At 39.9% G+C, this 24,887-nt stretch overlaps 1 protein-coding gene and 1 non-coding gene across 3 annotated transcripts; one reads left to right on the top strand and one right to left on the bottom strand.

The window, feature by feature from the left end:
- Window positions 1-2,172: 2,172 nt before the first annotated feature.
- septin2 (septin 2) lies at window positions 2,173-20,650 on the bottom strand. 2 transcript variants are annotated; one of them, XM_086096931.1, is made up of 13 exons: window positions 20,504-20,650; window positions 16,614-16,655; window positions 14,721-14,835; window positions 13,244-13,330; window positions 13,048-13,171; window positions 10,444-10,578; window positions 10,220-10,337; window positions 7,788-7,889; window positions 7,530-7,675; window positions 6,671-6,787; window positions 3,392-3,452; window positions 3,198-3,287; window positions 2,173-3,027 (listed from the first exon to the last, which is right to left on the bottom strand). In XM_086096931.1, exons 2-12 carry the CDS (start codon window positions 16,635-16,637, stop codon window positions 3,210-3,212), a joined length of 1,107 nt encoding a protein of 368 aa, XP_085953057.1. In that variant the 5' UTR covers window positions 16,638-16,655; window positions 20,504-20,650; the 3' UTR covers window positions 2,173-3,027; window positions 3,198-3,209. The 2 variants fall into 2 exon arrangements, with proteins under 2 accessions (XP_085953057.1, XP_085953064.1); XM_086096938.1 differs by having other exon boundaries at window positions 6,704-6,787.
- Window positions 20,651-22,189: 1,539 nt separating this feature from the next.
- On the top strand, window positions 22,190-22,261 carry trnap-ugg (transfer RNA proline (anticodon UGG)). The gene has a single exon. It is a non-coding gene; the product is annotated as a tRNA-Pro (tRNA).
- Window positions 22,262-24,887: the final 2,626 nt, after the last annotated feature.

Raw genomic sequence — 24,887 nt, 5'->3', positions numbered from 1 at the left:
CCCCCAAAAATTAGTCAGAAAAAAAGGAGGGTTTTTTTTCAAGTGAATGCAATACGCTTCCGTATTTCACAATGTTTGTTCTACCATCATTTTAGTTTCTCAAGTCCTCAATGTGACAAAGCACTTTCATGGCATCAATATTTACATCCTGAGTTATGTGTAGGGCTTTGGACTGCCCCTAAAATTTTTGAGAAATGTTCATCTACTCATGCCAGTGCAACCAGTAAATTTGCAGATTAAAAATAAATATATATTTTTTTACTATCCTTGAATTAGGGGTGTCAGGCGATTACATTTTTTAATCGTAATTAATCGCATGACTTTAATAGTTAACTCACGATTAATCACACATTTTACATCTGTTCTAAATATACAATAAAGTATTTTTTTCTTTAAGTTTTCATACTCTTAAAATGTAAGTGAAAAAAAACGTTCAATGAACAGAAATATGGCTGCATCTTTTAGTCATTGACAGTAATTTCATAATTACTAAACATTTCATAAAATTGAGTTAAAAATTAAAAAGATGTACTGTACTGTAAAAACGGGTGTGATATTGAATTGTGTTGGTCATCATTGCATTTGTAAGACATTGATGACGGCTCAGTGCATTTTTCTTTTCCTATTAAGAGCTATCTAATCTTTAACATGAAGTAACTTGTGAAATTCTGCACATTTTTAAAATTGTAAAACACAACTGGACCCCAGTCTCCACATATATATGCATTGCTATTAAATTTCTTACTGCAAAATTTTGACGTGGACGTGTGTGCTGCGTTGCGACTGGAATCCCCCCTGTACAGGCTTTCCAAGTGTAAGGGTCATTAAAAAAAAAAATGTTGACACCCCAACCTTGAATACTTTTTGTTGTGGTATCTTTCGACTGCATCTTCAGTCTCCTCTTCCGTTGGTCTGGGCAGATCCTCTGGCTGAACTTTTGGACAAGATATTGCCGTGTGGTGATACTTGAGAAATTAGACATACATCAATTATACAAGATGAATTTTCTAAACTTAAGTCTGTATTGGTCTGAACATTCCTAGTTTGATCTTTGTTCAACCACATACAGTACATAAACCCAAAGGGCATGAGCCAGACATAATAATCTTGTTTGGATTTTACCCACTTGGAACTACTTCTGATGCAGGTTGAATTGAAAGAGCTTTGAATAAACACACTTGAAGGAATACAGAGGGGTAAGCGCTTGTAATAAGTGCTGTAAGATTTTCTTTTTGATGACTACATTTCCATGAAATTGCTGTTGGTAACAGTACTGAAATGATACTTTTGAGATTTTTCCAAATTATTCTGTAATCTCCTGAGATAATTTTTTTTTTTTACTTTTTCTAAGTGAATGATGCAATGACAAAGTATCAAGAGCTTTTAAATAGCACATAGCACTTATTTTTTTTTAAATCATGCATAAGAATTGATTGCAAGTGATTCAAAGAACCTATAGCTACAATTTTTGAAAACACATGAGCCCAAACCTCTGCCTTAAGGAATAAGAATACATTTTGGGCCATACCAGTGTTCCGTTGCTTTTTAGCAGTACATTAAGCTAAATATTAGGGGTGGGAATCTTTGAATATCTCACGATTGGATTCAATTCAGATTTTTGGGTCTACGATTCGATTCAGAATCTATTTTCGATACAAAATGATTTGATTGACAATGATTTTTGCTTCAATTTATAGATGTGCAAGGAATTGTAATGATCTCCTCCGGTCTGACTCGCTAATGCTAATTAGCGCGCTACTCGCAGCACTTTTATCATTCAAAAGAACGGTTCCACGCTGCAAAAAAACAACTTCTATTGGAATAACTTGATCGTGACTTTTTCCTTCTACTCTCTAATGTGGCTACAACTTAACAGTGTATCAGACCGTGTGGAACCACACTGTCCCTAAGTGGCCAAATCGGGTACAACATGAACAGCGCTCCCAATAAAGGCACACACAAACAAAGGCAAGACAGTATAAAATAATTTAAGTAAAATCGATTTTGGGACATTTAAAATCGATTCTGAATCATACTAAATGAGAATCGATTTTTGGGCACACCCCTAGCACTACCGTTTTATTGATCTATCCATTATTTTTATGATCACAGTTCTACTGTTGACATGAGCTCACAACACACACACAAAATGCAAAACACTCCAGCCTAGAATTTGAGAATAAAACTTTTATTACAACATTATACATCAAGAACAATATTTGGTGCATTAATATTGGATAAAAACAGCTCAAAGAGGAATGTCAGGAGCTCCGTTTGGCTGGTGAGGGAATAATTGGCATGAATATGGGCCACTTTAGATAACAACAAAAAGTTGTTAACAAAAAGAAGTTCTTGCCTTGAATTCGACAACATATTTGGCTCTCGCTGGGGCACGACAAAAACGAAAAGCTTTCACCTGACAAAGAAATGTAATGAATCAATAATAGCCTTCATTTGTAAAGCCAACGGTATCACGCGTAACAGTTTGTCTTCGGCCACTCTTTCATGCGGACTTCACGGGAAGGAGGGATTACGCAAGCGCACAACTTCAAAAACGGCCTCCGACTGGATGTAACGCGGCATGCATGAGGGTAAGAACATCAGTAACACTTCATGGCACACTTCTTTACCAAAGAGCTTTTCACCCTCACACAACGACAAGTGGTTCTCAGTCAAGCTTTTTCAGAGGGAAAATACTAGAATGATTGTAACATTGAGGTCCAACGACACAGGAAGAATTTAGTCAATGTCAAATGTGTCAATTAAAAAAAAAAAGAAGGGTAACAGATGATTTAGATCCCACTCAAAATCTAAGGTCATTTGTTTGTGACTGGCAAATGTGTTAAAAACACAATACAACTATGAGGATATACAACTTTAACACTGTTTGAATATACTTTACTATATATTTATCAGCAATCCAGATCCCAAGTGGGACTGAATGAACGAGTCAAGAACCAGATGGCTGTTGTCCTCAAGCTGTCCTTCGTTGGTCTTTGCTCAAAACCAAGTGGTCTTGCAAATAACCTTCAATACAAAACACATTAAAAAAATGTTTTATTTTTTTTTGAAACAGCACTTCTTTGAGGCCATGAAATAGGAATTACACTTCTTTGAGGCCGCTAAATGCTCCATTATTCCCACAAAAATATAGCTTAATGTGGCAGCCAAAGTCTTGTTATGTGAATTTCACTCACTTCATCATCCTTTCAAACGTCTCCCTCCCCGTCGCCCTGCTTCTGCATCTGGGCCTGCATCTTGGCGATCATCTCCTGCATTCGTCTCAACTGGAACACACGCGACAACAAATGGCGGGGGTATGACTCGATTGTTTCTGGGGAAAATGATGCAGGTGATTGTGAAGTCGATGGCAACGTGTGGCACCCCCCACCTCAGCCTCCTTCTCCTGCAGAATCATATCCTTGTCCATTTCCTCCGGTTCCGGACCCTTTCTGCAGCAGTCACGCACACACACACACACACACAGTTACTAAAATGATACTTGAAGAGACACATGCTTTATTTATTTTATAACTACTTCAGGGTGAAATTTCAGGGCGAACAGCAAACACCCCTTTAAACTCTATAAAGCAAACCGTATCATATTAAATACAAAACATTTTGAGCCTCTATTTCATGAGTACAAATTTTTCCCCCCATTAAAACCCTGACGTATATGATCTGACACACGCATTGCACGGATAATCCACTAGAGGGCAGTATCACCTAGCTGTTGGCTTTTCCAGCCTCGCCCCAATACTTAACTCCTTCACTGCCATTGACGACTGTAGACGTCAAAAATTAATTTTAACTATTTCTATTAGTTTAAAAAAAAATCAACTTTTTTTAACAAGAGTATGAAAACCTATATTTTTTTAATTGTACATTTAGAACAGATATAAAATGTGTGAGTAATTGTGTGTTAACTCGTGAAGTCATGAGATTAATCACGATTAAAAAATGTAATCGCCTGACGCCCCAAATTTTTAATAATCTTTAAGTCGCGTCAGGTGATTGAAATTTTTAATTGTAATTAATCGCATGACTAGTTAACTCGTGATTAATCACACATTTTATATCTGTTCTAAATGTACAATTAAAAAAATATAGGTTTTCATACTCTTGTTAACAAAAGTGGAAAAAAATGTTAAACTAATAGAAATAGTTCAAATGAATTTTTGACGTCTATAGCCGTCAAAGGCAGTGAATGAGTTAATAGTGGGAAATGTTCTTACAGATTTTTGGAAATATTAATATGTTTGTATATTATTATATATGTACAAATTTAGAGCATTGTAACCGAATGTATCAAATATGACAAATCAAAAGTCATATGTGGAAGTTTGGTCAAAAGGACCAATAAATACAATTCACAAAGAATCAGAATTTTCTCTCATATTTCATATTTCAGGGTTTATAGGGTTTTACAGGTGATTAATTTATTTTTATTTTTTTCCAATCTAATCCTTTGATTCATCTTTTCGGTACTTTTTGCACAACTTGTTCTCTAACAAAAGCCCACCAGATCGTCTTCACCTCATTAGGAATTCAAATTGAAGTGAGGGCAACTGTGTGCTGACTCCCATTTATCATGAATGTGATTGGCTAATTCTGAAGACGGCCACAAGCCCAAGCAGGCGTGCGCACTCGTGTAACCAAGATTTTTCAACTTGTTTCAAGGTGTAGTACAGTTTTATAAATCACACTGATGGTCAACAAAGTTTTGAAATGGTTTATCTGGGTCTCATTTTTAAGTCACAAAAACTTGCCATTCCAACAGGGGTGCGCGTCATCTACTGAGGGACTGGAAAGCCAAGGAAATGGACATTCCTTCATTCTGAAATTTCACCCAAAAGCCATCCCTAACATTTTGGGGATTGTGTGGATAAACCAACCAAAAGCCAAAAAAAATAATCAAAGTGTGAAGTTTCCGTGTAAGTGATGTGCAGTCGCTTCTGTGTCAGGTTTATTTGGCAGGAGTGCAGCTAATATTAGGCAAACGTGACAAAAGCCACAATGAGAGAAGTGGGAAAAGGGGGTCATTGCGTTAGTAAAGTTGTCTGCTAGAGGAAAGAGGGGCTTCTATCTACAAGGTAGATGAAAGCAGTGAGGTTGGATTAAAGGCAGCAGAAGGTGTGAAAGTCAGGGTGGGAGACAGCAATACCTCCCCCACTTGAGGACATACTCGACAAAAAAAACAATACCTCCAATATTCCACGCACGGGATCGGACAAATCAAGACCGGAGCGCCATCATAGCGGAGATGGCCGGGTAATGCGAAGACCAGTAAAACCAGTCCTTGATCCTGGATTGGCTTTAGAGGGGAAAACTGAAAACAACTTTTTTGGGAGCCATTTTGAGGTTGATGATTTGTTAAAAAGACAACGTGGCAAACCTCTTCAAGTCCGCTACAAACTACACATGCTAGTCACAAAGAAGACGCTAATCCACGCGCACCAGGCATGGGCAAACTTCTGATTGCTCGCTCATTCATAATATTCATATTAATAATAATACATTTTATTTGTAGAAGACATTTGAAATCAAACCTCAAAGTGCTATAGATTACGTAATAAAAATACATTCTTACTTGCTGTACTTTTTTTTTTTTAAGTACTGTAAAAATGATCCTTTTTTTTTTAAAATGAACATTTTTATTCATGTTCATTCATTTTGTTATCAGGGTTAACTTAATTCATTTATCTTTAAGAAATTAGCCAATTATTTAAAAATAGTCTAATTTATTTTATTTTACATTTGACTGTTGTTTTTATTATGTGAAATGGCAAATTTTATGTAAAATGGTTTAGCTTCATAAATATTCATGCTGTTTTTATTTTATGTACAATACATTTTTCAAACTAGCCATCTACTTATAAAGTGCAATTTAAAATGAATTGTTTTACTAATTTGTATTTTATGTAAAATTATTTTAATAATTAAAATAATTCATTCTCACTTTTTAACCGATTTATAATAAGCCAATTATTTTATTAAATAGTGATTAAAAAATAATAATATTTGTACTTTATGTAGACTAGCTTCCAAAAACAAAGTCAATTTTGGTTTTTAAAATTTTACGTATAATTCCTTAATAATTCCTTATTAGAATGAATTAGCCTATTATTTATTAAAATAGAAAACATTTTACCATAGGTGATGCAACTTACTCATACATTAAAAATGTTTACCCTAAATGCTTGATTGAGCTAATACTTCTTCATGACTTAAAATCACTTAAATGAATGTTGCTGTTAAAAAAAAAAAAAAAAAAAAATAAAAAAATATTTTGCTTAGCCCTGATGCGGACCCAAGGCAACACACAATCCTTCAGCTGTTGGACTTGCTCCTTGCCAGCGTCGTTGACATGCAAAATGATGAGTTAGAACTACAGTACAACTGACACTACAGAAAACCTAATGAAGGTTATAAATACAAACTACATCTACAAATGATGTCATCTGCACGGATATATAAATATAGGCCTCTGGTTGTTTTTGTATATTTGGATTAAAGGTGTGTCTGTGTTGAATAGGGCACCTTATTTCATGGGTGTGTCTGATGTAAATGTATGGTAATTTTAATAATGTAAATAAAGTAATAATGTTGTATTTGTGAGGCGGGGGGAGGAGGTGCAGAGAAAGCAAGCGGACAGACAGGCAGTACGTACGCAGGGGACAGAACGTAACCATGGGAGGACAACCTGCCGCTGCGCTTCAGGCGTTCCGAGCGGAAGTTCTCGTAGTGCAGGTCCTGGGTCACTTCCTGGAGATCCTGCATGTGGGTTCTGTGGGGTTGCGGAAAATGGTGACGTTCGTGCATCTCAGCAAATTAGATAGCCGGGAAAACGGAGCCCGCCCCCACCCGGCAGTTCCATTCAAAAAGTGAACCTGATGTCATAAATGAATCAATTAACTCATTCACTGCCATTGACGGCTATAAACGTCAAAAATTCATTTGAACTATTTCTATTAGTTTAAAAATGTTTTCCACTTTTATTTAGAACAGATATTAAATTTGTGATTAATCACGAGTTAACTAGTGAATCATGCCATTAATTACGATTAAAAACTTTAATCACCTGATGCCCCGAATTTTTTATAATCTTTTCTTTTTCTTTTTTTATTCATTGACTGCCATTGAAGGCTATAAACGTCAAAAATCTTTTTAAACTATTTCTATTAAGCCATTGAAGGCTATAAACGTCAAAAATCTTTTTAAAACTATTTCTATTAGTATACCATTTTTTCCCACTTTTGTTAACAAGAGTATGAAAACCTATAATTTTTTTATTGTACATTTAGAACAGATGTAAAATTTGTGTTTAATCGTGAGTTAACTAGTGAAGTCATGTGATTATAATTACAATTAAAAAAAAGTAATCTTTTTTTTTTAAATGAATTTATGGCAGTAAATAAGTTAATGTGGCTTTCTTTTCATTGCTCTTGCGTGCAAGCTACAAACATTTGGTTGGCCGCGTTTTGGTACAATTGAGGTCAGGCATGTTTTCAAGTAGCGTCTGTGCTCACATCAGCATGGTGCGCAGCTTGAGGAAGTCATTGTGCTCGGGGTTCTCCACCTCCACCACTCCCCAGGGGTACAGGCGGCCCCGCACCTTCTTCCCCTTGGCCTCGATCTGCTGGTTGGAGCCCACCACTGCAAAAGGGATGCTAGCCTACAAGAAGATCAGCGACTCGCATGAACGGACCTGCTGGCTAATCAAGACATTTAAATGCTTTCGTTCATGACGCGTGCCAACAGGGATCACGGATGAAACATGAGTTTACCTTGAGGATCCTGGTCTGCTCTTTAAAGTCTTCATCCTCGTCCGACTCAGCATCGGGCAGGTGGTAAATCTTGATGCCATGTCCATCAATTTCATCAAGAATCTGAGTCAAGTAATACATAAATGAAAGGTTAGTATCAAGCGTTTGTCACAATATTTAAGGACAGGTGCGGTTCTCATTCCACACAACAACACTGATGAACACGTGTCACAATGCAAGACTAGTAATTGTGATACATTTAGAATATCATTTAAATATACATTGAAAAGCTTTGGACCCAACACGGAAGCCTGTGGTGTTCCCCAGGGCTCCGTAGTGGGTCCAAAGCTTTTCAATGTATTTATAAATGACATTTTTATGTATCACAATTACTAAAGCTTATACTATTTGCAGATGACACAAACATATTTTATAGTAGTAATACTAAAAACACTAATGAGTTGGTAACTGTTCTGAACAAGGAGTTCAAAGCAATCAAAAAGTCGATGGACATAAATCAATCATCTCAAAATTTACACAAAACAAAAGTTATGATGTTTGGTCATGTTAACAGTAATTATGAATTGCATATAACTATTGATAAATTGTTGATTTTGATTGCTTCCTGAAATAAATGAACATTGAAAGACCAAGCAGCTGATGTTGCGTGTTTAATTTATGTGGCTCACTAAAGCAAATTAAATGTCTCTACTTGATCTGAACATTTAACATATTACAAGCATCATCCCTCACGAAAATCCCTTCTATATTCGATTGAACAATAATTGTATACTTAAATATTTGGTTGCCCAAAATTATCGTGTCTTCTTATTTCAAATTCAATTTGTGGTTAAAAATAAGAGTTCGCTCACCGCAAATTGGCATTAATAATAATTTCATGACATTGCATTCTTAATCCACAGGTTTTAATAAGATGTTCCAACAAAGTTGGGAGCATGGAAGCTCAAAAATAGAGAGAGAAAAAACAAACAAACTAAAACTCGACACAAATTAGACAATTTAGGTTAGATTGGATTTTTTCTTCTTGATGTGTTATCAAGGCTCGAGATACTCAGAATAGAGAGATACAGCCAACCCCTGCATAGATGTGAAACCGCGTATTTGCATATTCAAAGATTTAAAGTAGCACTTAGGAACTTTTCAACCTTAATAAAATATTTTCATAACTCTCCTGATGGAACATCGACTTCAAATGACAGTAATTTCTGGACTGTAAGCCGCAAATTTCTTCACTTGCATTCGACCCTGCGGCTAATACATCAGATCAGAGGGGGGCGCAAATATAAAGGAAGCGCAAGAGCGTCAGGCAGAGCAAAACAAAGCAAGTGAGCCCAAATACAGTGTCAGTAGGCGAGACAGAACGAGAGCGAGACAATTTGCGTAGCAAAGTAGCGGGAAAACCTGGTGCGGTAACATTAAAACACCTGCGGCTTACAGTCGGGTGCGGCTTATATGTGTAACAAACTCGAGTATTCCCCAAATGTAGCTAGCGCGGCTTTATAGTCAGGTGCGCCTTATAGTCCAGAAATTACTGTAATTTCTTTTTCACAATTTTTACTCCCATGTATAAATGTATATTTAATGTTTAGGAGCATTTTTGAGTGAGGTTGTGAAATAAATAAATAAATAAATACATAGACAAATAAGTAAATAAATACGCAATGCATTTCAATGGGCGTTAATTTAAATTAAAGGTGGATTCGCGTACACAAATTCACGGGACATGGGGGCAAAAAAAAGTCCCATCCTTTCTGATAATTTCAGTCATTACGGCACTTTAATTAAGGGAAACCATAACTATAATGTGGCCCGCAATAACAATGAGTTTTGACACCTCTGAATATAAAATTCCCCTCCCCCCATTATTATTGTGCATATTGTACACGTGCTTGCTTTTTGTGTATTTGAATACATTTAAATGAGTTTTAAAAAGTCTATTTTAATGTTTAAATGGGTTTGTGTGGGAGGGGCATTTTAAGGCTTAAACTTTAAAGTTGCAATATGGAACTTTTTTTCCCCAAAAATAACTTAGCTTTTTATTTGTCCATTTATGACTGAAATGCCTTCTAATTAGTAGATTAACACCATAGCTGTTCACAATGGGTACTCCTGCAAGCCTCTGGCCAATAGTTTTCAGACTGGATTCGGGTTAGAATTTCCCACGCCCTGTCTGCAGATGTGCAGTAATGTGCGTGGTGTGTATGTCAAGAACGGTAATGTGCGGGTTCATTTTTCGTCAGCTGGTTGCAGTAGCGATTCGAAATGGAATATTCTACATTCAGTAGCTTTAAAGGAAAAAAGTATGTACTTTTTTTTTTTTTTGTAGGTTCTCTATAGAGTTATGGTTAGAGTCAGGATATGGATTCCCCAAGACTTTGCAAATGATAATACGAGGAAGTGACAAGAAAATGAATGAATAACGTTATGCTCACTCTGCGCTTGAGCCTTTCTCTCTCTCTGAGGGTGAGCGTGTCCGCCTTGGCGATGACAGGAACCACATTGACCTTATTGTGGATGGCCTTCATGAACTGAACATCAAGAGGTTTCAAGCTGCGACCGGCAGGAAACAAGCAGGCACATGAGTGAAGAGATGGCGGTCAATTTAGCAATGACTGCTGTTCCGATGAGGAAGAGGAGCTTTACTGGCTGGACTCACCCGTGGCCAAGCGGAGAGATGAAATAGAAGCAGCAGTGAACTCTGTTGTCGACGATGTGGCGACGATTTAGACCGCTCTCGTCGTGGAGGTAGCGCTCAAATTGGTCGTCAATGTAGCTGATAATGGTACTGAAACTGGAAAAATAAAATACAAATAAATTATACATCACATCAAAATAGTAAGTGCAGGATCAACCTAAAATGCACTACAACCTTTACAGGTGACTTCATTTGATTTTCTCTAAACTTTTAAATGCTCAACTGTTCATTTTTTCAAAAATCTGAATTTGTGAGATTTCAGGTGTGTTTGCTTCGGTATCCTCCAGTATTTATTTTAGAAATAGAGCTATGGGAGAGCATTAGAATAAATTATTCTGAAGGTCTATTCAGAGGTGATGGAGAGAGGGGCGGAGCTGTCAACTGATCACCACCTGGTGGTGTGTTGGCTCCGATGGTGGGGGAAGATGCCGGTCAGACCTGGCAGACCCAAACGTATTGTGAGGGTTTGCTGGGAACGTCTGGCGGAATCCCGTCAGAAAGAGTTTCAACGCCCACCTTCGGCAGAACTTCTCCCATGTACCGGGGGAGGCGGGGAACAATGAGTCAGAAGGTTCTGCGCCTCCATTGTCGAGGCGGCCGATCGGAGCTGTGGCCGTGAGGTGGTTGGTGCCTGTCGCGGGGGCAATCCTCGAACCCGCTGGTGCCGTCAAGCTGAAGAAGGAGTTCTGTCGGGCCTTTTTGGCCTGTGGGACTCCAGCTGACAGGTACCGGCTGGCCAAGCAGAACGCAGCTTTGGCGGTCGCTCAGGTAAAAACTCGGACATGGGAGGAGTTCGGTGAGGCCATGGAAAACGACTTCTGGGCGGCTTCAAGGAAATTCTGGTCCACCATCCGGCGTCTCAGGAGGGGAAAGCAGTGCACCATCAACACTGTGTATAGTGGAGATGGGGTGCTGCTGACCTCGTCGTCGTGAGTCAATGGGCAGAGTACTTTGAAGTCCTCCTCAACTCCACCGAAACGTCTTCCTTTGAGGAAGCAGAGTCTGGGAACTCTGAGGTGGGCTGTCCAATCTCGGGGTTCAAAGTCACTGAGGTGGTTGGAAAGCTCCTCGGTGGCAGGGCCCCGGGGGTGGATGAGATCCGCCCGGAGTTCCTAAAGGCTCTGGATGTTGTGGGGCTGTCGTGGTTGACACGCCTCTACAACATCGCGTGGACATCGGGGACAGTGCCTCTGGATTAGCAGACTGGGTGGTGGTCCCCCTTTTTAAGAAGGGGGACCAGAGGGTGTGTTCGAACTATAGAGGAATCACACTCCTCAGCCTCCCTGGTAAGGTCTATTCAGGGGTGCTGGAGAGGAGGGTCCGTCAGGAAGTAAAATCTCGGATTCAGGAGGAGCAGTGTGGTTTCCGTCCCCGCCGTGGAACAGTGGACCAGCTCTTCACCCTCTGCAGGGTCCTCGAGGGTGCGTGGGAGTTTGCCCAACCAGTCTACATGTGTTTTGTGGAGTTGGAGAAGGCGTTCGACCGGGTCCCTTGGAGAGTCCTGTGGGGGATGCTTCGGGAGTACTGGGTACTTGATACGGCTGTGCAGAGCTTGGGCTGCATTGCCGGCAGTAAGTCGGATTCATTTTGAGTGAGGGTTGGACTCCGCCAAGGTTGCCCTTTGTCACCTATTCTGTTTATAACTTTTATGGACAGAATTTCTAGGCGCAGACAAGGCGTTGAGGGGGTCCGGTTTGGTGGCCTCAGCATTGCATCTCTGCTTTTTGCAGATGACGATCACTGGAGAGGTTTGCAGCAGAGTGTGAAGCGGTTGGGATGAAGATCAGCACCTCCAAATCCGAGACCATGGTCCTCGGTCGGAAAATGGTGGAGTGCCGTCTCCGGGTCGAGGATGAGATCCTGTCTCAAGTGGAGGAGTTCAAGTATCTTGGGATCTTGTTCACGAGTGAGGGCAGAATAGAGAGGGAAATCGACAGGCGGATCGGTGCAGCGTCTGCAGTGATGCGTACTCTGTATCGGTCCATTGTGGTGAAGAAGGAGCTGAGTCGAAAGGCAAAGCTCTCGATTTACCAATCGATCTACGTTCCTACCCTCACCTATGGTCACGAGCTGTGGGTCGTGACTGAAAGAACAAAATCCCGAATACAAGCGGCCAAAATGAGTTTCCTCCGCAGGCTCTCCCTTAGAGATAGGGTGAGAAGCTCGGTTATCCAGGAGGGACTACTCCGCCACGACTCCACCGCGTTGAGAGGAGCCAACTGAGATGGCTCGGGCATCTGGTTCGGATGCCACCTGGACGCCTCCCTGGAGAGGTGTTCCGAGCATGTCCCACAGTTTGGAGGCCCCGGGGGCGACCCAGGACACGCTGGAGAGACTATGTATCTCGATTGGCCCTGGAACGCTTTGGGATCCCGCCGGAGGAGCTGGTTGAAGTGGCTGGGGAGAGGGAAGTCTGGAAATCCCTCATAAAGCTGCTGCCCCCGCGACCCGACCTCAGATAAGCGGTAGAAGATGGATGGATGGATGGATTATCCCATCGATTGATCAGCTATAAATTGAATTTGAGAACTATCACAGCCGTCATTAATGAATCAAGTTTCCTACCAGTCCTGGCTGTTGATGGCATCTCCATATCCTGGGGTGTCGACCACAGTGAGACGCAACTTCACGCCCCTCTCCTCGATTTCCACAGTGGACGCCTCGATCTGAACCGTCCTCTCGATTTTCTCTGTTAAGAACGAAAGGACGGCGAGTGCATAAAGCCCCGCAACATGACAACTTGTGCGTGTTCATGTTGTACCTGCTGCTCCTGGGATGATTCTCTCAGGATAGAGGTCAGTCAGGAAAAGGCTATTGATCAGGGTGGATTTTCCAAGTCCAGATTCACCTTTTGCCACAAAGAAATACAAAAATAAGTGTTTGATGGACTTGGTGTATCTTCTTATGCAGAGTGTAACAAGACACTTTCCAGTGAAACACTCTACCAGGAAACCCATTGGCACAATACTAAATTTGACTTCACTGTTAATCTTTCCCGGAGCTATCAGGTGGCTAATCCTGCCACCTAAGGTGAAGATGTGTTTTGATTAGTCATCTGTCAGCTCCACATGACGACTGATTATTATCAGAGAGCATGAATCAAGAAAATGTGTTTATTTGCTTGTACTGCTTGGAAGAATCTATAATCGACTTTCTTTGGCTTCCTACTTTAAAGGTACACCAACCAGTTTTGGATTTTTTTTTTAACTCTCGGGATTGCAAAGGCTGTCCGGATGAGCTTCAGAGGGCTTTCTGGATCAGTTGGCAAAGACGCCACACAAATCTTATTAGGTAGCACTATATAATCAGACAAGGAACTATATTTGGTAACTTAAAGAGGTGTTGAAATTTGACCTAAACACACCTTATTGTGAGAAAGTAGCAGTGTCAGTGCTCCCAGTCAATCAGCTGAACTGAATGTCATTCAATATTATGATAGTTTTGTGTGTACACACACACACCCTAATATTTCTCTGATCCTGGTGCAGTATAAAATTTCAAAACACATTCCACCTTCAAATGTGACAAATAACCTACAAAGTTATATTACAATATACACGAAATTAATAAAAAACAAAAATGAGCGGGTAGCATACGTTTGAGCACTGAACCCACCAGATTACCAGTGTTTGTTCTGTTACTGTTCTGTTCTGTTCTTCTCCGCTAATCTGTGTGGTAAAAGTTAGCCAAGAACTGAAAACGTGCATAATTGTCAGCAAAAGTCTCGTGATCGTGACATGGTTTCAAGCAACCACTTGATGCAGGAATCTTGTGACTGAGGTTTCCAACAGAACTGCAACAGCATCTAAGTTTCACATGAAAGAAAGTGCTTTTAAAAGGACTTGAAACAAAAGTAGCAGAAGCTCACCAAGAAGATGAAATAAATATTGAGCGTGGTCAGGAAAAGCTTGAGCCTCGTTAACTGTTTGTAACAATCCCTGCGGGCACACGGGCCACATTCCACTCGGGGTTCACTTGAAAGGGAAAATGATCAGCAGCGTTCCCCCATCCCCCTTTCCCAAGTGGGGGCGGGGGCGAGTCACTGCCCTCACATCAGGAGTTTACACGGTTGCAGACTCCAGCTGAACAACTAGACTGAGTTGTCACGTGTAATACACACACTAGGCTCAACACAGCAGTGTTTTTTGCTGCTCTTTTTTTGTGAAATAAAATTATCTTATCACAGATCAATGAAAGCTAATAGTGCCAAAAACAATCTGAATGTGATGAAAACTTACCAACAACCATAAGCGTGAACTCAAATCCCTTTTTAACGGATTTGCGATGAACCTGATTGGGCAGGTTGGCGAATCCAACATAGCCGGGCGTTTCAGGGTTGGTGAACTGGCCTTGCTGTAGGAACAAAAAACAACACGTGAAGCTTCATTTAGTCAGTTATGAGAAGATAGACAGTTGTTACTGACTACTGACAATTCCGAGTTTGCGTCACAAGTCAAAATAGCGGTCAAGTCTGTGAAAGGAAGTTCTCCGCTCATTGAAAAGCATTGAACTTTGGATTGTTGTAATTTGATGGTGATGATTATTTTCATTTATATATAAAATATCAGAAATGCCCAGATGTTCGAATTGTCAATTGCTGTTTGATAAATCTCAGGTGTTCAGGGACAAAATGGTGGCTCACACTTAGTTGCAACTACCACCCTTCATTCCAGTGAGTGTTTATTGCTCTTTGCCATAACAGAGGCAAGAACGACACATCACCAGTTCTGCAGGTCTGTATGAAAGGATAAGCAACACAACGACGACGGCGTCTAACTTCAAAAACAGGTAAGCTTCAGTGGGTATAAAAGGTCTACACACCCCTGTTCAAACGTCATGTTTTTGTGAAAAATAAATAAAATAAGACCATGATAAATGCATAAACTAAACCATTAATGTGACCTACAACATGTATCATTCAACTAGTTAAAAAAAATATATACATATTTTTATAACCATTTCTTGAAATCTACTTGGTTGGTGGCCAGTTTACTTGGGTGGCCCGCCCAAGTATTAACATGGTGTGGCAAACACTCGTCACGCTTAAAAGCCCGCAAGTCCAAGTGTTGTTATTAAATTAACAACTGTAATTGAACTGGATATATAAACTGTATTTCATATAAGCTCATTGTTCAGTTGCCTTTATTTTAGAGCAAGACTAACCTGTAAGACCAAAACATTTATGTACCCGTATAACAAATCAAACACTGTTTGTTCTAATAAATATGAATTTATTGCTTGTGTTTGTTAAAAAATACATGGGAAGAGGACCTTGAAAAAAATAGCCGCATATTAAATCGCAATCACAATATTAAAGGGGGAAAAAAAACATCCATCCAGCCATCTTCTGAACCGCTTGTCCTCACAAGGGTCGCGGGGGGTGCTGGAGCCTATCCCAGCTGGCTTATCTATATTAATTTTAATTTCTATACTAACTTTAAGTGTTTCTTATTAACCCTAAAAACATTTCAGATGTTCTAGTAGGATTTTTCTGACATTTACTTTCTAACCCATTCATAATTCGAATGCTGCAGTTCCAGCTACAAAAACAAAGCCACAACACACAATGCCGCTTGCCTCCATGCTTTACGACAGCTGTTTTGATCTTGAGTGATCAGCAGCAGAGTTGTGTTTGTGAGATTCCTAAAGATTCATCACGAGTGTGTAGACTTTTTTTGTTATATTATCCAATTATCCACTGTACATTAAGTTCACGTTAGCTCAACAGTGTCTGGTCAAACATGAAGTAAACTTAATCTTGCTTATGCATTTCATTGAGAAGACAAAGTAAGACGGACAGCGGGTTGGGAAAATGACAACAAAGTATGGGTTAGTGCAGCCAAGTAGTGCAAATAAAGATGCTGAACACCGAGTGGCTTATGTACAAATGAATGTGGGTTATGACTGAGCAAGACTGTAAAACTTGACTTATGACTTGCTTGAAATTTAGCTGGCAATTGACATGACTTTTGTCAAAGTAATTTAGGACTTGCTTGAAACTGAAAAAAGGTTAAGACTTGTGACTTCCTTCTGGACTTACTCCCACCTCTGCATTATAAGCGATTACAAACCCAAAGCATGTCAAGGTGGAAAACAAATAATGTTAAAGATAATCTCTTTTTAAGACTTACCTTCATTTTGTCACCGTGCGACATGATTTTTCCTCACTGCTCCTGGAACGACAGACAGCACATTCCATAAAAAAAGATAAAACGGAAAGAGAATTCAATGCCAATGCAAATCCGTTTTGTACTGGTAACTGTACTAGTAGTGATAAATTCTCATGCTTGAACGCTTACAAGACTTGGTAGTGTGAGAGACAGGAAGTCTGGTTTGCCTTGTGAGAGAGCTCAAATGTCACCCCCCCCCCCCACAGACACACACACACATATATTAAAAACACGATCTGCTTCTCTTCCTGTGAGCTTACAGCTTGTGATATGCTTCTTTGACTATTACTACTCACAGTCAAAGCGGTTTCACGAAATTCACGCCAAATTTTGTTCTTATTCACTGACTGTTCTGGCTAACAGGGGTGTGAATTGCCGAGTACCTGGCAATTGGATCCGTATCACGATTTATAGGTCACGATTCAAATTCAATTAATCCCGATACGAATCTATAAATTGATTATTGCGATTTTTACTCAAATTTAGAAAATACTAATCAGAACAACAACTTGTAAATGTACACGGTAAGATTTGTAAGAAAATGTATTTATTTCTCTGAAAATTCAGGCTTATAACTGTGAGTATTTAACAGGTTGCAATCGGTTTCATGTTTAAACAGCATTGAAATAAAATATTAAGGCTTAATATACCATTAATATTACAGTCTTCCATGCTTAAAGTGTGAATCCTAACCCAAAGTAAGACATTTTGCTGAATATTTCCATTTAAAAAATTGATGTTTAAACATCGATTCGGCCGCATATCGAATCAATTTAAGAATTGCGCATTGTAATATCGCAATATATTGCTGAATCGATTTTTTTTAACACCTCTATTGGCTAAACTGTTTAACTCTTTGACTGCCAGACGTTTTCAGAAAAGGGATGCCGCCAGTGCCAGCCGATTTAAGCATTTTGACTGATCTTTCAAGGTCCACAGAAAATGTTCTGTTTGGACTATGGAAACACATACTACCAAATTAAAGATTGGACTTTCATCTTTCATCAGAAAAAAAAAGTTTGTTTCTACCTTATTCCGTTCTTTAGTAATCAACAATAGAAAATGGTTAGTTTGACCCAATTTCGCCTGTTTTGGACCAAAATATGGAGAAATCAAGCTTTTAGTGAAACGATATTATTTCATGCATTCTAGTGAATTTTACACTTCTTTTTGTCCATGAATGATGCCACAAACACCTAAATAGTGCTTTACTTCTATAAAACACTACCACCAAGAATGAAAAAGTGTTTTTTGATAGCAAAATACGTTTATTTACATTCAACAGTGTAACAATTTGACAACAATTTGGCAAACTATTTACAAATGTGTGCAACTGTGGTGCTATTTACAAATATGTGGATGTTTCAACGACAGTTTTTCTTTTTGTAACACTCTCCTGCGTGCAAAGAGACGCAACAGCATTTGCACAACAGATTGCCTCTTCGCATGCGCCACTTTCTTGCAGGCCTTTTTTTCCGGGGAATAGCAAGTATATACTGCAGTGTGTCATCAAGTCTAATATCAGGATCATGCTACGGTTTCGTTACGTCTCGCTTCCCCGTGTCCTTCAGTTGCTATACCGGGTGGTAGGAGATGTTCTGATCCATTTTATCCACTCCATTCATGGTGGCATCGTAGTCCAGAAACAGTGTCTTCTCCGTGATCAGACTGTACCCGCTCCTCCGATGAATATGCATTGGACTCGGGGTACTCTTCATTGTCCGATCGAATGTCCGCTTGTGCAGCTCCGCGTTTTCCGGCGTTAGCAGCGCTAGCCGGTGAGGCTTTATGACGAGAGAATAACGGCCGCGTCAATGCTTCCAACTCCGGCGTCAACCTCGGGAGTGACCATCATCATCATCATCAATGTGCATTGGTCGATGCTTTTCGACTACTCTCCATCGTCCGATCGAATGTCCGCTTGTGCAGAAGTACCCGGCCGGCTATTGTGCGCGTTTTCCGGCCTTAGCAGCGCTAGCCGCGCTTAGCCGGTGAGGCTTACTACGTGATCGTAAACACGTCCAGGCTTCCAACTTTGGCGTCAAACTCGGAGTCATCATCATCATCATCATCATCAATCTGCATTGGTCGATGCCAACTCTCCATCGCCCGATCGAATGTCCGCTTGTGCAGAAGTACCCGGCCGGCTATTGTGCGCGTTTTCTGGCCTTAGCAGCGCTAGCCGCGCTTAGCCGGTGAGGCTTACTACGTGATAGTAACAGTCGCGCCAAAGCTTCCAACTTTGGCGTAGAGCTCGGAGTCATCATCATCGTTGACATCAATGCGCTTTTTAGTATTGATTGATGCTTTCCGTCTTTGAAAAAAATGCTCAAGCGTGAGCTGCTTGCAACCGGTTGCTTGGGCAGCCATTGTGGGCTTATTCAGCCATGTCTCCTCAACACTCTAGCTCCGCCTCACGTCTTCTACTGACGCCCACGGTGGGCGGCCCATCCAACCTTGTGCAAAGAGAGTCATCGCTGCCCTCTAGGGGCCAAAACGAGTCTTTGACTAATCATATCTGCCTGATACTTTCAGCACAGCTGCCCAAGGCTTTCCTGCACCCGTTTTTGAAACAAAAAAAAAAAAACCCATAGGGGACGTCTTTTAACGTCCTCGGCGCCCTTCCCTAGGTTTATGCTAAACGTTTTATAACGTTTATGGCAGTCAAAGAGTTAAAATGGAAACTGTGTACAGTAATTGCTTTCTCATGAAGAAAAGTGGAGAGTAAGTAACAATTCATGTGCATATATTTGCATTTACTATGTGACTCATGAATTGTGGGTATGCATTTGCGTGAGCAATGAAATTCTGATGGGCATATTTGCATATATACCATTTGAGAATTTGTGTGTTTACATATAATTGCTCCTAATCTTCTTTAAAGGAGCAGTGTGTGGAATTTATTGCCATCCAGTGGTGCACTAATAGAATGCAATGACCGAAGATCACGTGCAATAGGTGCTTTAGAGACCATGCTTCACAATCCGACCACCAATTACTACATTTACAAAGTTATTTTACTTCAGGTATCTGTAGCAAAAGCATGTCAGCCTCCTGTAAGGTGTGGCACGGCCTATGTAATATAATTAACAATTACTAGACCTACGATTATATATTTTTTTAAATGCATGTTGTGGTAGAACATATTTTTTTTATTGAAATTAATAGTGGGTTTTTAAAATGAGCGAACATTGAAAAAATTCTACAGACTGTCTCTTTAAAGCTTGTCTTTTCTCAAATATATTTCTCACTTGCCACAGTGGCTGCAAATGGAAATGTGCGGCAAAGCTACACAATCTGGTACAGAGACTGTCTACTCATGAGGTTTCAATGGTTTCTGTAGATTTACTATTAATACTGTCTTCGAATAAACACAACGCTGACTCTCGCTGACTTCAAAACAGGAAAAGCAGCCGGGTCATTAATAGACCCAAAATGTATTGCTCCAGACTTTGAATGCGTGACTGCACTAAACTACTTTACAAAGGTACGAATCATAAACAGAGTTTAATAAGCGTTTCCACGTGGATCGTTTAAGTACCGTAAACACTATTTTTATAACGGTTAACGTTCGAGTGGGTGTGGACCGGGGCTGATGGTTGACGTCCGCGAGGAAAAAAGAACCACTTTTAATCATGTCAAATTCCGAAAAGGCGATGCAGAGTGGTCAAAATCCTGAGTGTTTAACTTAGCATTCGTAGCATTATGGATAGCATTTAACTAGTCACTAACTAGCCGATTAGCTTTCCCTGTTTAACTCGCGATGCTAATTTTAGCCTAATAGCCCCAGCGAGCCGAGTCAAGTCTTATGTGAATGATTTTCTAAAAAGTGAAAATATTCTAAACATTACCTTAAGCGTCCGCTGGAAAATAGAGTGTGGAGAAGACAAAGAGGAGCAGAGAGCGGCGGTAGGGAAGAACAGTTTGGTTTGGCGGACGCCTCGAATTCTTCAGATTCCGGTGCACACAGCTTCCTCCAAGCAAACACACCGACGGACCACAATGCACTGCGTCATCGAGGCGGCGAACGCATTGCGTCAACGTCGCCGCCATATTGTATGTGGAAAAATGAAGGATCCGCGACGAGGCCTCATTCACAAACACCATCAATTCAAATTCAATCTCCTAAAAAATTCTAAAATTATAGCAAAAGCCTGTATTGCAAACACGGACGTCGCAAAATAACCTGGACTCAATGATGCCAACTCACCGTAGTGATAAGCGAAGTCACCGGTGGCAATCTCGCCTAGCGCACCACTGATTTCTCCGCAACGTTTTCACGTTGTTTTCTGTCTTCGGTGAAAATGCCACAATGTGTGACATAACAATAAATCAGGGAGAAGCTCTACAGTACATGCACATTTAATCGGTAAGAATGCAATTATAAACTGTGTTGTTTTCTTCACTATTTAGTCTCTTCATTTTGTAGAAATGCCTTTTGACTATTTTTCCAATCTATTTCTGCCTATGTGTTGCCATGTCAAATTAATCTGCCTGGGTCCAGAATTAGTAGTGCTTAATTGACCAACATTAACAGTGGGACTGTTTCTTTAATCATTCAGATTTAAAAAATTATCCTCACAGGACAAGTGAGTTGGTCCTCAATGTTGTCACTCTTTTTCGGCTTTTGATTTGCTGGACTTGTTACAGCCAAGAGCAAGTAGCAAAAACATATATATATAATCAGCATCTCTGTTGAGTATGAGGTACTTCATTATTTGTCAATGTATTTGTTGTGTTTTAGATGCATTTCGGTTCTGCCTTGCTCCAGATGATGTATGTGGAAGAGTTGCCTGCTGTATTTAGACATTGAACCCCTCCCCAGGCGATGAGAATAGCGGAAAAATCTGCATGTAAATAGCACCTTGCCAAAGGTTTGTAAATGCCTATAGAAGTCACCAGATGGCATCAAATTACTCCTTTTGTCTAAATTAAGCTCCTTATCTCATTTCAACTTATTTGCACCGCACCAAAATGCTACCAGATGGCACCAAAGCAATACTGTGCTATTGTATACACAGATTAATTAAACAATAAAAAAGAATAATAATGTAAAAGGTTGTACGTGTGTAATAGGGTAGTTGTTTGTACCTACAGTTTCTCAATTATGTGAGTGGGTGAGAAGCATAAGCTATTGTGTACTGACACATTCAATATGGCGGACAAGATGACGTTAGCACAACACCGGGCGCCAACCCTCTCAACCCTGGCGTGGAACGACAACAGCTGATGCCTGTGATGCGATGACGAGAAGATACACACGTGTATTTAATTAAGTAATTTCATATATTATCGGAGAACTGTTCTTTGTATATGATTTTTAATGAATGTGGTAAGAATTTTTAGTCCAGCAATGTCCTACCGGACATGAATATTATTTTTAAAGGAGAGGCATTTCAAATGCCGCATTTGTTAGGAAGAAATCAATCACTTCACATAATTTATAAAATGTCAAACATATATGGTAATGTTCGATATTCATTCGTGAATAACATCAATAAATCAATAAAATGTATTATTTTATAAGTCATTAATGTGGCTCGTTGGTCTAGGGGTATGATTCTCGCTTTGGGTGCGAGAGGTCCCGGGTTCAAATCCCGGACGAGCCCGTCTCTTTTATAGGTCCCTTTATATTGTAGTAAACTTCACATTGCTGATGTTCTGGGTCCTAATATCTGCATAATTCTCCCCATGCTTTCGTTGGTTGTCCATGGTTTCGCAAGCTTCTTCCTACATTCCGAAATATGTCAGTTTGGTTCATTCCGAATTTCCATAAAAGTGCATGTGTGTGTCAATACTCTGGAGTAAGGTTAAAATAATAATTAATGACTTAAGAAAAGAGTATTAAACAGGACTTTGAGCTACGCTGTCATGTTTTCACAATGCTATATTTACCTTTAAACATTCAGTTGATGAAATACGCATGTCAGACAAGAACATTTTGGAGCAGACCACATGGTCACGGTGCTAAGGCCTACTCGTTCTTCTATCAGCACCAATGCTTAATTCTTGCTCCGGGGCTCTGTCGACTGGCAAATATGTTGTGTAAAGCCTTTCTGCCTGTCTATCTGTGTTTTTCTCCCTCTAGCTTCCATAAGAGCCATGAGATAAGTTGGTAAATAGCAGTCTATTCCCTTTGCTGTTGCAGCAAGCATATCTTGAGCACGCAGGGGAAAACATTATTTCCATAAGCTTCTTAGTTGCTCTGGGCTCTGTCATTTGTATGGTGGCTTCATGTGATGACTTCAGATGTGATTTTAAATACATTTCTCGAATGTCTTAAGGGTGGACACTCTTCTAATAGGGGCAACAGGGGTCCTGTATTTGAATTATGTACTAATTTATGCTGATAACGGATCATTATGAGATAGTGTGGGCGTTTTTGGTGAGTAAGAACTCATTTGATGCGTTTGTAAGAGTGTTTGGTATGAGTACATTTTTGATGAGTGTGATTTTTTTTCAGTGAGGTTTTTTGACACGTGTGTGCATTGTTTTGGGGGGAATCTGAGTTTTTGGGTGTTTGTGTAATTTTTTGGGGTGTTTGTGCGAGTTTTTGTTGTATGCAAAAAGTAAGATTTGACATAAACAGTGGCTGGTTGCCATTACCCTGTTGTGTCTACCCACCTGCAGATGCTGGCCTGATTGGGCCATTCCATATTTCTGCCTCACAGCCACCAAAAGTGCATTTTTGTTTAAGACAACACTTTTACCTCCTAAACAACCCAAACAATTCTCACTCACATTGTGCTAATGTGAGTGAGAATTTTTGGTGCGTTGTGTTTGGAGGGTTGTTGTTTTTTGTTTATTTTTGGTCAATGTGAGAGTTTGTTGTTGTTTGTATGAGTTTTGTTGTTTTTAGTGCGTCGTGTAGGAGAGGTTTTTATGTTGTTGAGAGATTTTAATGTTTGTGTGTCTGTGTTATATAGTTTGTGAGAGTTTTTTGGGTAAATGTGAGAGTTTTTTTGTATTGTGAGAGATTTTTGTAGTGTGAGATATTTGATAAGCATGAGGGTAACCCATTGCTAGTTGCAATGAGGTTTTTGGTGTGCATGAGCAGTTTTGGTTGAACATGAGAGTTTTATTTCGTGTGAGTTTTTTATGTGAGGGAGAGTTTCTCACATTGTTTGTTGTGTATGATGGGAGTTTTTTGTAAGGGTGAGAGGGTTTTTTGCGTGAGAGATTTTTCATGTGATACTAGTTTTGGGTTTAGTGTGAGAGCCTGTCTGAGAGAGTTTTTTGGTGCGTGTAACGCTTTTAGGCGCATTTTGGGTTTTTTTGTGTTGAGGTGTTATGGTGCATGATAGTTATTTTTTTTAGTTGAATGTAAGTTATTGTGTGTGAGAGGTTCTTTGAATCGTGAGAGTATTTTTTGGGGGGGGGGGGGGCGGGGGGTTGTGAGAGAAAGGTGCATTTGAACAACCTTACAGTTTGTCAAAGCCATTAACTTCCACTTCCCAAACAACACATCATTTCAATCTGCTGCTGTTGGTGGCACAAAGTCGGCGGCAAACGACTTTGTTGTAAATGTCCCTCATTGACTGCTGACTTGCTTGTCTTACAAACTAGCTGATAGTAAAGTAACGCTCAGGTTGATCCTCCCAAGCCTGGAGGAGGCGTATTAATTTAGCCAGGAAGAGGTCTTCTGAAATGATTTGTTGGGCAAAGATCTCTTTTGCACGCCCCCATCTCTGTCAACCCCCCCAGGGTCAACCAAAGCATATTCCACTGTCAAAGTGTCAGGAGGAAAGCTATTAAAAAAAAGCTTTACTTTTCTTAAGTATCATGAGAATAAGTACATGGGTTAGTGAAATCCCTCCCTAAGAGCACTGAAAATCTTTTGGGATTTTCCTCCTGGAATATTGCCTAATGGACGACTCTGGAGTGTCAAAAAGAGCGTTGTTAGCTAAGAATGCACTTTTGGGGATTTGGTTTGATTACATTAGGAGCTGAAACAACAAAACATGACGTGAAAGTGTGATGGAACTTTTTAGTCATGTAGAAACTTTTCCCTTTTAAAATAACATCAAAATAATCAAATAAATACATTTTTATTATAAATCAGCGATGTGAATCACTATACTAGGGTTTGTTGAATTTTGAGGATTCAGGTACCTGTTATTGAGGAGTTTTTTTTTTTTTTTTTTTTAAAGAACTTCTATATTGTCAAATCACAACAAATTCAACAAGAAGAGTCCACTTGCCTAGAGCAAAGGTGGGCATCGAGGGCCGAAGTCC

The sequence above is a fragment of the Leptonotus elevatus genome, chromosome 1, assembly GCF_054856555.1.
Source record: "Leptonotus elevatus isolate MCC_2025b chromosome 1, RoL_Lele_1.0, whole genome shotgun sequence".
NCBI classification, from domain to species: domain Eukaryota; kingdom Metazoa; phylum Chordata; class Actinopteri; order Syngnathiformes; family Syngnathidae; genus Leptonotus; species Leptonotus elevatus.
The sequence above is the reverse complement of the archived record's forward strand: the minus strand, read 5'-3'. Positions and strand labels throughout refer to the sequence as shown.